General features: G+C 41.9%; 1 protein-coding gene across 1 annotated transcript in view; it reads right to left on the reverse strand.

Annotated features, from left to right (window-relative positions):
• The window catches only part of ABHD6 (abhydrolase domain containing 6), a 36744-nt gene extending 25428 nt beyond the window's left edge, over positions 1-11316 (reverse strand). The window contains exon 1 of the mRNA XM_006892204.1: positions 11195-11316. Within this exon, the coding sequence (XP_006892266.1) occupies positions 11195-11313 (119 nt within the window). The 5' untranslated portion in view covers positions 11314-11316. The remainder of the gene's footprint in view (positions 1-11194) is intronic.
• Between the last annotated feature and the right edge of the window lie 891 nt (positions 11317-12207).

Raw genomic sequence — 12207 nt, forward strand, 5'->3', positions numbered from 1 at the left:
TTGAATCACCAGAGTGGGCCAGCAGGATCACACCCCACATAGACTAAGCCACCAGAGCTCCCTATGCCACCAAGGTTCCTTAGTCTAGGTATGAGTACACTGGAAAGGATTGTTATTGGCTGTTACTGTCTACCATGCCAGAATGACAAAAGGAATTAGAAGGACAAAGTGAAGGGAAACGATGTACTATTCATTGTTAAAAAGAACATTTCAAGATCTGTTCCACAGGACCACACTGTCATGTAGGAAAAATGCATATGCCTTGGAAGAAGAACAATTAATATGACTCTTCTTCAAATTTATACACCAATTCCTACTGCCAAAGCTGAAGAAAAGGAAAACTTTTACTAGCCTCTACAGTCTAAAATTCATCAAGCAGAGAGTCAAAATTCTTTAATAGTTTGATATTTTAATGTAAAAGTTGAAAACAAAGAAGGATCAATATTAGGAGAATATGACCTTGGTGATAGAAATTAAGCTGGAAGTCATATGATAGAATTTTGCAAGACTAACAATCTATTCATTGGAAACACATTTTTTCAACTACATTAACAGTAACTATACATGTGGACTTGCCACATGGGATACACAGGAATCAAATTCACTACCTCTGTGAAATGATAGGGTGGCAAAGCTCGATATCATCAGTCAAATACAAGGTCAGAGGCTGACTACAATATATGACTTCACTTATTCATATGCAAGTTCAAGTGGAAGCAGAATAAATGAAAACAAGGCTATCAGGGACAAAGAATAACCTTGAATAGTTCCACTTGCATCATTTCAAGAATAGATGTGAAAAACAACTATGAGATATCATCTCACTCCAGTAAGGACAGCAAAATTTAACAGAACAGCAAACAACAAATGCTGGCGAGGTTGCGGAGAAACTGGAACCCTTATTCACTGTTGGTGGGAGTGTAAAATGGTGCAACCACTAAGGAAGGCTGTATGGTGCTCTCTCAAAAAGTTGCACATAGAGATACCATTTGACCCAGAAATTCCATTACTGGGAATATACCCTAAAGAATCCATAACTGCCACCCAGGCAGCTATATGCACACCCATGTTTATTGCGGCTTTGTTCACAATAGCAAGGAGTTGGAAACAACCTAAGTGTCCATCAACAAACGAATGGATAGAGAAGCTGTGGTATATTCACACAATGGAATACTACGCTACTTTGAAAAACAAGGAACTCATGCAATATTATTCAAAATGGGTGACCCTGGAGGACATTATGCTGAGTGAAGTATCTCAGTGACAAAAGGACAAATACTGCATGGCACACTGTCGTAAAACATTGGGGCTAGGGGGAGACTGAGAAAGATGGGATAAATAATGTATACTGCATTGAAACAGATGAGGGAGAAAACTGTTTAAAAAAGGATATGTGATTAGGTATTTTTGTCATGACAGGAGTCCAGAGTGAAGGCTGCATAGTGAAGTGGACCTGGGGGAGGGATTGTAAAAGAATGAAAGAATTTTTCTTTTACTTTTCAAAGAGGGGAGTGTACTGGGGAGAGGAGAAATGGGGGGGGGGTGAAAAGTACAACAATGAATGAATGGAAATCCCCAAAAAAGAAAAACAAGGAACTCATGCAATGTTATTCAAAATGGTTGACCTTGGAGGACATTATGCTGAGTGAAATAATATCTTCTGAAGAATCAAAGCTTTTGAGTGTGGTGCTAAAGAAGAGTCTTGAACATACCTTGGACTGCTAAGACAACAAACAGGTCTTTCCCAGAGAAGGTGAAGCCAGGTTGCTCCTTGGAGGCAAAAATTTTGAAGCTTTATCTCACATACGGAGGGATTAGTCTTTAGAGGTGGATATCATGCTCGGAAAAGTGGAGGGTCAGTGTAAGAGAAGAAGACCCTGGATGAGATGGATTGACTCAGGGACTAGAGTGATAGTAGGTAGAGTAGGTAGAGTAAAAGGTAGGTGTGTCTAAGACAACGGAATTGGCTCAAGACAGAACAGGGTTCGGAGCTATTGTATATAAGTTTGCTATGAATCACAAACAACGATGGCACATAACAACAACATGAGGGCTTTCACTGCTGGATGTCGGATAGATTTTGGCTAAAAGCAGAGAATACCAGAAAGATGCCTATCTGTGTTTTATTACCTATGCAAAGGCATTCAACCACACAGGTCATAACAAATCTTCCCAATGTTAAGAATGGGAATCCCAGAACACTTAATTGAGCTCATGCAGAACCTATACATAGACCAAGAGGCAGTCATTTGAAGAGAACATAAGGATATTGCTTCAAGATCAGGAAAGGTATGTGTCAGGGCTGTATCCTTTCACCATACTTGTTTGATCTATATACTGAGCTTGGGAATTGGAAGACATGATGAATAATGTGGTATCAAGATTAGAGACTCATTATTAACAGCCTATGAACTGCAGATAAATGATCTTATTTGCTGTAAGCAAAGAGGGCTGGAAGCGCTGTCTGATGAGGCTCCGAGACAACAGCTATAGATTAGACTTCCGCAAAAAGAAAACAAAATATCAGCACAATATTCTAAGGCAAAGGATAACACTGAGAGATGCACAGAGGTGCAGATAATCAAGGTCAACGCAATCACATACAGAATCCTGCATGTCAGGAACAACAAATAATCTACAAGTGCATACACAGGCAGACACACAGGTTGACCAGGTGATTAAGACAACATCCACCTGTCTAGACAGGTTGGGCAGAGGACTCTTTGACTTAGTATTTGTATATGCTGTAAAAATGCATGGCACAGGACTGGGCAAGCTGTGTGTCACTATGATTCGGAGAAGCAATGCACCAGCACGTTAATCAAACAGCAACCTAGTACACCAACAGGGGCTGAAGTTATGACAGTTTCTTAGCCATAATCAAACTCTCTGGGCTAAGGACCACAGTCCAGGGCCAGCTCCATTGACTGGCATAACACAGCTCACCACGGTCTCCAGCCTCCCGTGGCCAACCATGACTGGAGTTTTATAAACTGGTGTGGAGCCACCTAAGGGAAATCAATGGTTCTTCTTCCTCCAGAGGAAATAAAAATAAAGTAGATCCAAAACCCAAGGAAATGACTGGTCCAAAGGATTAATGGACCACACCAACCACAGCCTCCATTACCCCAAAACCAGAACAAGAGAATACCTGGCCACCACTACCAACCAGCCTGTGGGAGTGCAATAGAAGGTCCTGGACAGAACAGGAGCAAATTGTAGAACAAGATCCAAAGTCATAAAAAATGTGAGACTAACTAGTCTGATGGAGACTGGAAAACCCCCAAGACTGTAGCTCTTAGACATCCCTCAAACCCAGAACTGAAGCTACCCTTGGGGCTCAACTTTATAGTCAAACAGCAGACAAGACTATAAAGGTAACAAGAGAAGCATGTACTTCATAGGGCAACTAAACCAAGTAGACCCAAAAAGGTGGTATTTATGGCATAATTAAGGCTCAGACAACTGAAAATGACAGGACAGAAGGACAAATGAATACAGAGAACTTAGAGAAGATGGACATGTTTTGACATTGATAGAACTGCAACTAATGTTACAAAACAATAGATGCATAAATTGTTGAGTGGGGGAAAATTGCTGAATGGAATATCAATTTGTTCTAGAAACTTTTGCCTGAATGCAATAAAAACAATGCATTTTTAAAAGAAACAAAGTTCTCACAACTTGGCCAATAAGCAACAACACAATAAATGGAGAAAAGATTGACATTAGCAAGGATTTCATTTTACTTGCATCCACAGTCAACACTCATGGGAGAGGCAGTTGAGAAATCAATGAGCATACAGCACTGAGCAAATTGGCTGCAGAAGACTTCCTTAAAGTTCAAGAGCAAGGATGCCAAACTGAAGACAAAGTGTACCCGAACTGAGCCGTGGTATTTTCAACCACCTCAAACACGTGTGTGAAAACTCAGCAGTGAAGAAGGAAGACCGAAAAAGAATTGATGCTCTGCATTACAATGCCAACGATGGGCTGTCAAAACAATGAAAAAATCTGTCTTTCATCAGGTTCTTTTCTCGAGTATTCTTCAGTATCTTGTGTTTGTTAATGATGCTATCTATTATAAGAGCTTTCACTGAAAAATAATTTTCATCTGTGTTTGCTGCTAATACATATAGAAATAGAAGTGGGTTTTGTTTCCCGATCTTGCCTTCAGCAACCTTGGCAGTTCAATTATCAATGTTAATGAATTAATTAATAAAAAATTATTAATGAGTTCATTAATAATTTTAATTAATAGTTTTGATTCTTTGAGGTTTTCTATGTATATAATCACATCACCTGCAAACAATGTCAGATTTTTTTGTTTATTTACATTCCTTTTTTATCTTTCTCCCTTTTTATATTCATGATTTCTCATCCTGATTATCTTTGGAAAACAAAAATATTAGGAAAAATATCATTTTTTTTCATCTTATACAAAGTGTTGGGTATTTTCAAGCGACAAGGAAAACCAGCTGCCCCCAATGTCACACACCACGACCACAGCATCCCCACTGAGGCTTCTCTCTGCCTTGTGATGAAGCCCTGGCACCTCCTGCAGGCAGATCACTGGGGAAACGGGGTGGACAGACTCCAGGGACACTCCGTCCCAGGGAGAGCTGCTCTGAAAACGGTCTGCAGCCTTCAGGGACACCTGCTCCCTGAAGAGCTAAGATGTTGGCTTGACAAGGAAGATTCCAGAGGGAAGCTGAGGAGTTTTCATCTCACACCCCTTCACACACTCCTGTAGAAGGGGGGGGTGAGGGTGGGAGAGGGGAAAATGCTGCCTCTGTTGACTGCTGTTTCTTGTTCATGTAACAATCCTGAAAATACTCTGACCCACCCAGGTCTGCAGGCTGCCCCCACTGGTAACTGAAGGTCTCCGGATGATTAGCCATGGCTAAGGGTTTCTCTTGCCTTTGAATTGTGATACTGGAGAAGAATATCTTATGGACTGCCAAAAGAACAAATAAATATGTCTTGGGCACTCCTGGGAGGTAAAGAATAATGAAGCTTCACCTCACATATTTTGGGCATATTGTTAGGAAGGACTGGTCCTGGGAGAAGGACATCATATGAGAATCGGTTAGCAAAAGAGAGGAAGTTCCTGAATAAGACTGACTGATACAGTGACTGTGACAATTAATTTCAGTGTATCAGAGATGACGAAGATGGTACAGGGTTCAGATCCACTGTTCAGGGGCTTGTTATGAATTGTAACTGACTTGACGGCACATAACAACAACAACAACAAGGTTACCCAGGGAGATCTGTGGCTTAATGAGTAAGGAGTCGCACTGCCAATCCAAACGCAGGTGCATTGAAGCCACCAACTACTCTGTGACAGAAAGCTGGGAAACCTCCTTCTGTGAATTACAGCCTCTGAAAACTCACCGGAGGATCAGCTAGGAGTCAGTTACAACTGAACAGCAGATGACAAGGGTTCTTTAAGATTCCTAAACTCCTGGTAAAGCTGCTCATCCTATGTCATCTGCTGTGTAAATGTCACTTGCAGTGAGGCAAGAGAAAGAAGCTGTCAAAGAGCAGCACTGCAATCCCAGAGGTATGCAGTTCTAAGCCACCAGATGCTCTGCTGGAGAAGGAGGGGCAATCTCCTCCTGTACCAGTCAGATCTGATTTGACGGTACAAACACAAAATAAAATTTAAAAAATAAATAAAAAAAGAAAGAAAGCAGCTGTGCAGCTGGTGGGGTGGGGACATCCACAAGACATCCTGCAGCTTTTTGCTGTGGCATTTTGATGACAATAATAATAACCCGCCAAACCACAATGCCACCAGACATCATGAGCCAGAATATTTTCCAGGATATTTATGCTTCCTAAACAGCTGGCTTTCTCCTATTATTATTATTATTATTATTATTTTCCTTTTTGTGTGTACTGTCAAATTGGATCCACCTGACACAGGAAGAGATTGCCCCTCCTTCTCCAGCAGAGTATCTGGTGGATTTGAACCATGCACCTTCAGGATTGCAGTGCAGCTTCTTGCCAGTAGGCCACCAGAACTCCCTTGGCTTTCTTCTCGACCTGTGTATCTGTGTTCACAATATAGAGAAGGCTGTGTTCCTCCTCTGGTCCTATTCCTCTAAGCCAGGTGACAGGTGTGGGTGGGCTCTGTCCTGTCAGATGATGAAGGGCAAGGGCTCTGATCCATTGCTCTTTCTGGATTCTGGATGGTATTGTAAACAGAAGTGAATTATATGTTATGCAGCTTTATTCATAAAAGACAAAAAGTCTAAACAATTCCCATGACTGTCAAGAGGAGAAATGCAGAAGGAGGCTTGGTGGCACAGTGGTTAGGTGCCTAGCCACTACCTGGAACGTTGGTCACGAGGGAAAGACCTGGCCAAGTGCTCTCAGAGATGACAACCCAGAACACCTTCCAGGACAGTTCTACTCGGCGACCTGGGGCTGCCAGGAGTCAACGTTGACTCAAAGGCACCAAACCAGAGCAAAGTTTATCCGCCCAGTGGGATGTTCTTCAGCCATGAAAAGAAACGATGTGCTACTATACGCTATGAGGGAGCTCTGGTGGCCTGGTTGTAAGCCCTGCTGCAATCCCGAAGCACGTGGTTCGAGGCCACCAGCTCCCCTGCAGAAGGATGGGCAATCTCTTCCCAAACAATTAACTGCTTCTGAAAACCCACAGGAGGGTCAGTTAGCTATGGGTTGATTCCGACTTGAAGGCAAAAAACTTTATGTGTTACAGGGGAGCTCTGGTGGCCTCCTGGTAAGAAGCTGCACTGCAATCCCAAAGGCACATGGTTTGGCTTCTCCGTGAGAGAAGGATGGGCAATCTCCTCTCGTGCGATTAAACTGCCTCTGAAAACCTGCTGGAGAGTCAGCTATGGGTCGGTTCCAACTCGATGGCACACAACAAAAACAATATATGCTGCAATATGGATGTACCTTAAAAATAGCAAGCTAAAGGGAAAGAAAAAACCCGCAGCTGTGACTGCACCGTGCTTCGGAGCAGAATCAAGCTCCTCAGGGTTTCCTGGCCGCAGACCCTCAGGCCTTTCTTCATAGATTTTACGGGGTAGATTCATTCAGGTCAGAGCAAACTGTTTGCATCATCCAGGAACCGAAGTGAAAAAAGCCAGATGGAAAGGGCACATACCATACAATTCTACTTTTAAAAAAATTGTTCCGAACAGACACTTGAAAGAGACAAAAACTAGATTAACGGTTGCCAGGGGACATGGAGGGACAACTGGAAACAGCCTGTGAGAAGCTCACACTTTCTGTTTGAGGAGAATCAGACGGATGTTCTAGAATTGGTGGTGATGGCTGCACAGCATTGTAAATATACTAAAAGTCACTGAATTGTATCCTTTGGAAAGGTCAGTTTTACTTTATGTGAACTTCAGCTCCATTTCTCACAAAGTGACTTCTTTGCTATCAAGTTCTTTTTCTCTGTAAAAATCAAATACTAACATGATTCTGAGTCTGCAGACCTTCTCCCCTGTAGGCCCAGAAGGTTCTGCATGGGGGCTGGCTTCAGCTAGAGGTGGGTGGGTGGCATTAGCCCTGATGTCATCACGCCTCTGCAGGCAGCATATCCATGGTGACGGGCCACACGAGTGAGCAGCATTCCCTGCTTCCGTCTGATTTGTTTGATAAAAATGGTATTTGTGTGGGGAGGTCTGGAGAGCCTCTGCTAGCCTGCAGGTGGAGGGAAGGTACCCAACTGTGGTCACCATGCCAGGAGCCACACGGGTGCCTCTGGCTCAGCAAAGAATTTCTGGGGACCAGTGCTTTTGCAGCTTGGTGTCAGTGAGGTGGGCCCTGGGTGACCTCTGAAGGGGCCACACCATCCCAATAGAAAGAGACGAAAGGTTCCTTTCTGTTCAATTAGCTTCTTTTCAAGGATCACAGCCCAGCTAGCAGGCGGAAAATTCCACACTCTAATGAAACAAAAGTGAGCCAGAAACGAGGGCAGATAAAGGGCACAAGGCAAGGCTTTCTCTCGGGGCACAGAAGTGGGCACTAACTCCCCAAAAGGCCGGCTCATTCACAATCTGCTTATGTATGTCAGAGAGAAGGAAGGATGTCTATTTCGGTATTTCCCACGGTGGAGGAGGGGGGCATGCTGTGGGTGTGAGAGAACAAATGGACATGGCATGAAAAGTCACTGAAGCACATGATGAGAAAGTCACTCTTTTCCACAAGCACCCCTGGTTCTATCAAGGAGGAAGCCTCTAGTCTTTGGGGCTGCACATTTAACATCTCTGACATTTTATAACAAAGAGAAAGGAGTCTGAGAATTCTCTGTAGGTAACAGTGTCTAGGCTAAACTGATATTATGTTTAATGTCATTGTGTTTATTTTTACTTTTTGTTCATTTACTATTTATGGCGTAAGTGGCCAGTTTTAGGAGTGCTGGTGGCCTAGTGGCAAGAAGTTGTGCTGCAATCCTGAATTCGTGCAGTTCAAGGTTACCAGTTGCTCTGCTGGAGAAGAATGGGCAATCTTCTCCCATGTTAGTAACTGTCTTTGAAAACCCATTGGAAGGTCAACTATGGGTCAGTTCCAACCCTACAATACACAACAAAAACATGGCCTATTTATCTGGTAGGGTGAGGAAGAAAGCGTTCTTTTACAATAAATTTAAATAGTGATTTTAGGTTGGTTTGCTTGCTTTAAAAAAAAGTTTGTTAATCCTGTTGTTACGTGTTGTGGACTTTGAACTGACTCGTAGCTGCCCCGTCAGCAGGTTTGCAGAGGAAGTAAACTGCATGAGAAGAGACTGCCCTTCTTTTTCTCTCAGGGCAGCTGGTAGATTCAAATCAGGTCACTTTGGGTTAGCAGTGCAACTCCTTACCACCAGGACACAAGGCCATAGAAACACACTTCACAAAACAAGACATACAGATGGCTAACACATCATTAGTTATTATAGCTCATTGCCACAGAGCTGGACTTGATTCATCGCTGACCTTCACACTGGTGTTTAGAAGCTATAAATCACACCAATGGAGACCGCCCATAGAAAAGCTGGTGGATTAGAATTCCCTGCTTTACCAACAAGGCCACTAGAGCTCAAATAAGGAGATTCCAATCAAAAGAACAACGAGCTATCACCACATTCCAGCAACAGCAAAGTTTGATACACTAACAAACAATAAATGCTGACCTTAAAGGTGTGGAGAGATTGGAACTAATACACTGCTTGTGGGAATGTGAAATGGGGCAACCACTATGGAAAGCAGTTCAATGCTTCCTTAGAAATATAATTTGATCCAGTAATCTCATTACTAGGTATATCAGATCTATGCACACCTATGTTCATTGTGGCATTATTTAGAATGACAAAGAGAAAGAAACAACCTAAGAGTCCATCAATGGAAGAATGGCTAAAGAAACAATGGTATATTCATATAATGGAGTACTATGCATCACTTCAAAAAATGACCAAGAATCTGTGAAACACTGTACAACATGTTGTTGTTGTTGTGTACCATCAAGTCAGAACAAACACATAGGTAACCCTCCAGTGGGTTTTCAGAGGCAATAATTGCACAGGAGGAGTGAAAAGGAGTTTTACGTTTCTGATTAGGTGATACACAACAACAACAGGTATACTGTTATATGCAAGTTGAGTTGTTGTGTATGTGTGTTTTTTCTAAGGAAAACAAAAAATCCAATTTCTCCCCTCTTCTGCTCCAATGCAGTGTTCATTATTTATGCCCTCTTTCCTTAGTTTCTCCCCAATTCCCAATGCCAGTCCTGTTTTATAACAGTGACATTATGCAGTATTTGCCCTTTTGTGCTGAGATATTTCATCCAGCATGTTACCCATTTTGTATACCATTTTATGAGTCTCTTTGTTTTTCAGTGCTGCATAGTATTCTATTTCTCTATCTGTTCATTTGTTGATGGGTCCTTTGTTTGCTTCCATCTCTTTGCTATTGTGAATAAGGCAGCAATAAACATGGGTGTGAATAAAAAACAAAACAAAATTGGTTGGTTTTCTTTTAACTACCTATGTTGCTATTATTAAAGGCCATCTAGTTGAAACTACCTCATAGATGACCCTCTTGTGGGTTTTCAGAGGCTGTAAATCACATGGGAGGAGACCTCCCATCTGTCTCCAATGGAGCGGCTGGTGGATTTGAACCGTTTGCCTTTGGGGTGGGAGCACAACTCCTTACCTCTAGGCCATAAGAGCTCTCCTACTTTAAAAATTTAAAATAAGTATTAAAAATGTTAAAAATAGGAATACTTTTATGAATAAGAATAAATTTCTAATGAAACAATACAAAATTGTATATTCCTTTTGATGCTGTCAGTAACATCACACCCAGTGATGCTTCTGCTTGGGGCTTGGTTGTTTTGATTCAAGGGTTGAAAAGCATCTCATCAAAAGTCTCTGGGAGTCCTCTCATCTCAATCAGGATAGTAGGTCTGGTTCATGTCTTTAGGGACGTGAGGTCCTGGTTCACATTTTCCTCACATTCTATCAGAGTCTACCTATTGTGGCTATGGTCTGAGTGATCAGTGGTGGGTGCTGGGCACCATCTAGTTCTCCTGGTCTCAGGGTAGAAGTGGCCATGGTTTGTCTAGACCGTTGCTCCTTAGACGAGTTCCTTCAGTCTTTGGTTTCCTCCTTAGTCTTTTGCTCAGAGTGAATAGAGGCAAATAATTGTATCTTAGACACCATTCACAAGCTTTAAGACCCAAGACAGTACTTACCAAATTAAGATTCAGACTTTATAAGCTATATTATGCCAATTTACAGAGACATCCCCAAAGTCTTTGGCCGTAATCCTTCAAATACAGAAATCCAATCCTACAATGTGTCCAATTCTTTTTTCTTTTTTTTTAAAGTGCACACTGCTGTACCTGTAAGGTTCTCACTAGGTCAGCATCCAATGACAGGAAATATCAAAGGATTGATGAACATACAATCCTTGCTAAAGATCATATCAGTGACTGGGGGTCTGGGTGGCCAAGAGATAAAGGCACCATAAAAGTCCTGAGAATCTACCTGGACAGAAACTATCATCACCAATTCTTTAAGACTACTTCCAAAATGAAAAAAAGTATGAGCATCTTTCAACTGTTCTGCAAGACTGAATTCTTTCATGATAAAATGCTGAACAACAAAGCTGAGAAGACACCATTACAAGACTCTTAAAAAGTCCAATTATAAAATGAATTAGCTTACCAGTAATAGATTCTTATCAGCGCTGAAGGCCACAGGAGAAATGAGGCTACGAAGGCCAGGATGGGGATGGCCAGGGTGCCTCCGGCAATCACAAACATGTTAACCACATCGAGATCCATCTTCCTCTTGACAGCTGCAGCACTACAGGGGGTGAAGACAATGAGAACATTGAAACTCTGGCATCAAGAGGAACAAGGAGGAAGCAAAGAGAAAAGGGAAGTGCAGAACCTTCAATGGGGATGAAGATAGAGAGGAAACAAAAGCTTAAAAATATTAGACATCCTGATTGGTGGTGATGCTCTTACATCAATGAAGGGCAGAATAGCCCGGGTCCTTTGTCGATCTTAACTTGATGCCTGGGTTGTGGCCAAAGCTGTTTCACAGCTAGGGCACATAAAACATGATAAAATACACGGAAAAATAGAGGAGTTCTATGCATTAAAATGCTAACATTTCCGATTTGAAGGTACACACACACACACACACAAATAATAATTTTAAAAATCCACATAAAATGCTAACATTTGTCCTTGTGTCGAAGCATACTTCCATTTAATGATTTTACTTCCTTGTTAAAGTTTCTGCACTAACAAGCATTACTTCTGTAAGTAGGAGAAAAACCAAAATAATACCGAATAAAATATTGCTTTGATAACAATTAAAAAAGTATTAGACATGACAACTAAATGCAGGAAGTGATCTCTGTATGGGGTCCAGATTAAAAGATGGGCGGGGTGTGTGTATATGTGTGTGTGGGAGGCTCTAAAGGATATGTCTGAGACAACTAGGGAAATCAGAACAAAAACAAGACATCACAATACTGTATCAGTGATATATTCTGTGATGATGAAATCATGGTTATGTAAGAGAGAACGCCCACGTTCTTACGAAACGTGAAATGAAGTATTTGGGAATTAAGTGGAATGATACCTGCCACTGACTTTTAGAAGTTACAGGAGAGAAACTGTATGGCGTGTGTCTCTGTGTATGTGTCAGGCATGCGTGCACAGGGG

Source organism: Elephantulus edwardii, unplaced genomic scaffold, assembly GCF_000299155.1.
Source record: "Elephantulus edwardii isolate Elephantulus edwardi_28Jun2011 unplaced genomic scaffold, EleEdw1.0 scaffold00113, whole genome shotgun sequence".
Taxonomy (NCBI): domain Eukaryota; kingdom Metazoa; phylum Chordata; class Mammalia; order Macroscelidea; family Macroscelididae; genus Elephantulus; species Elephantulus edwardii.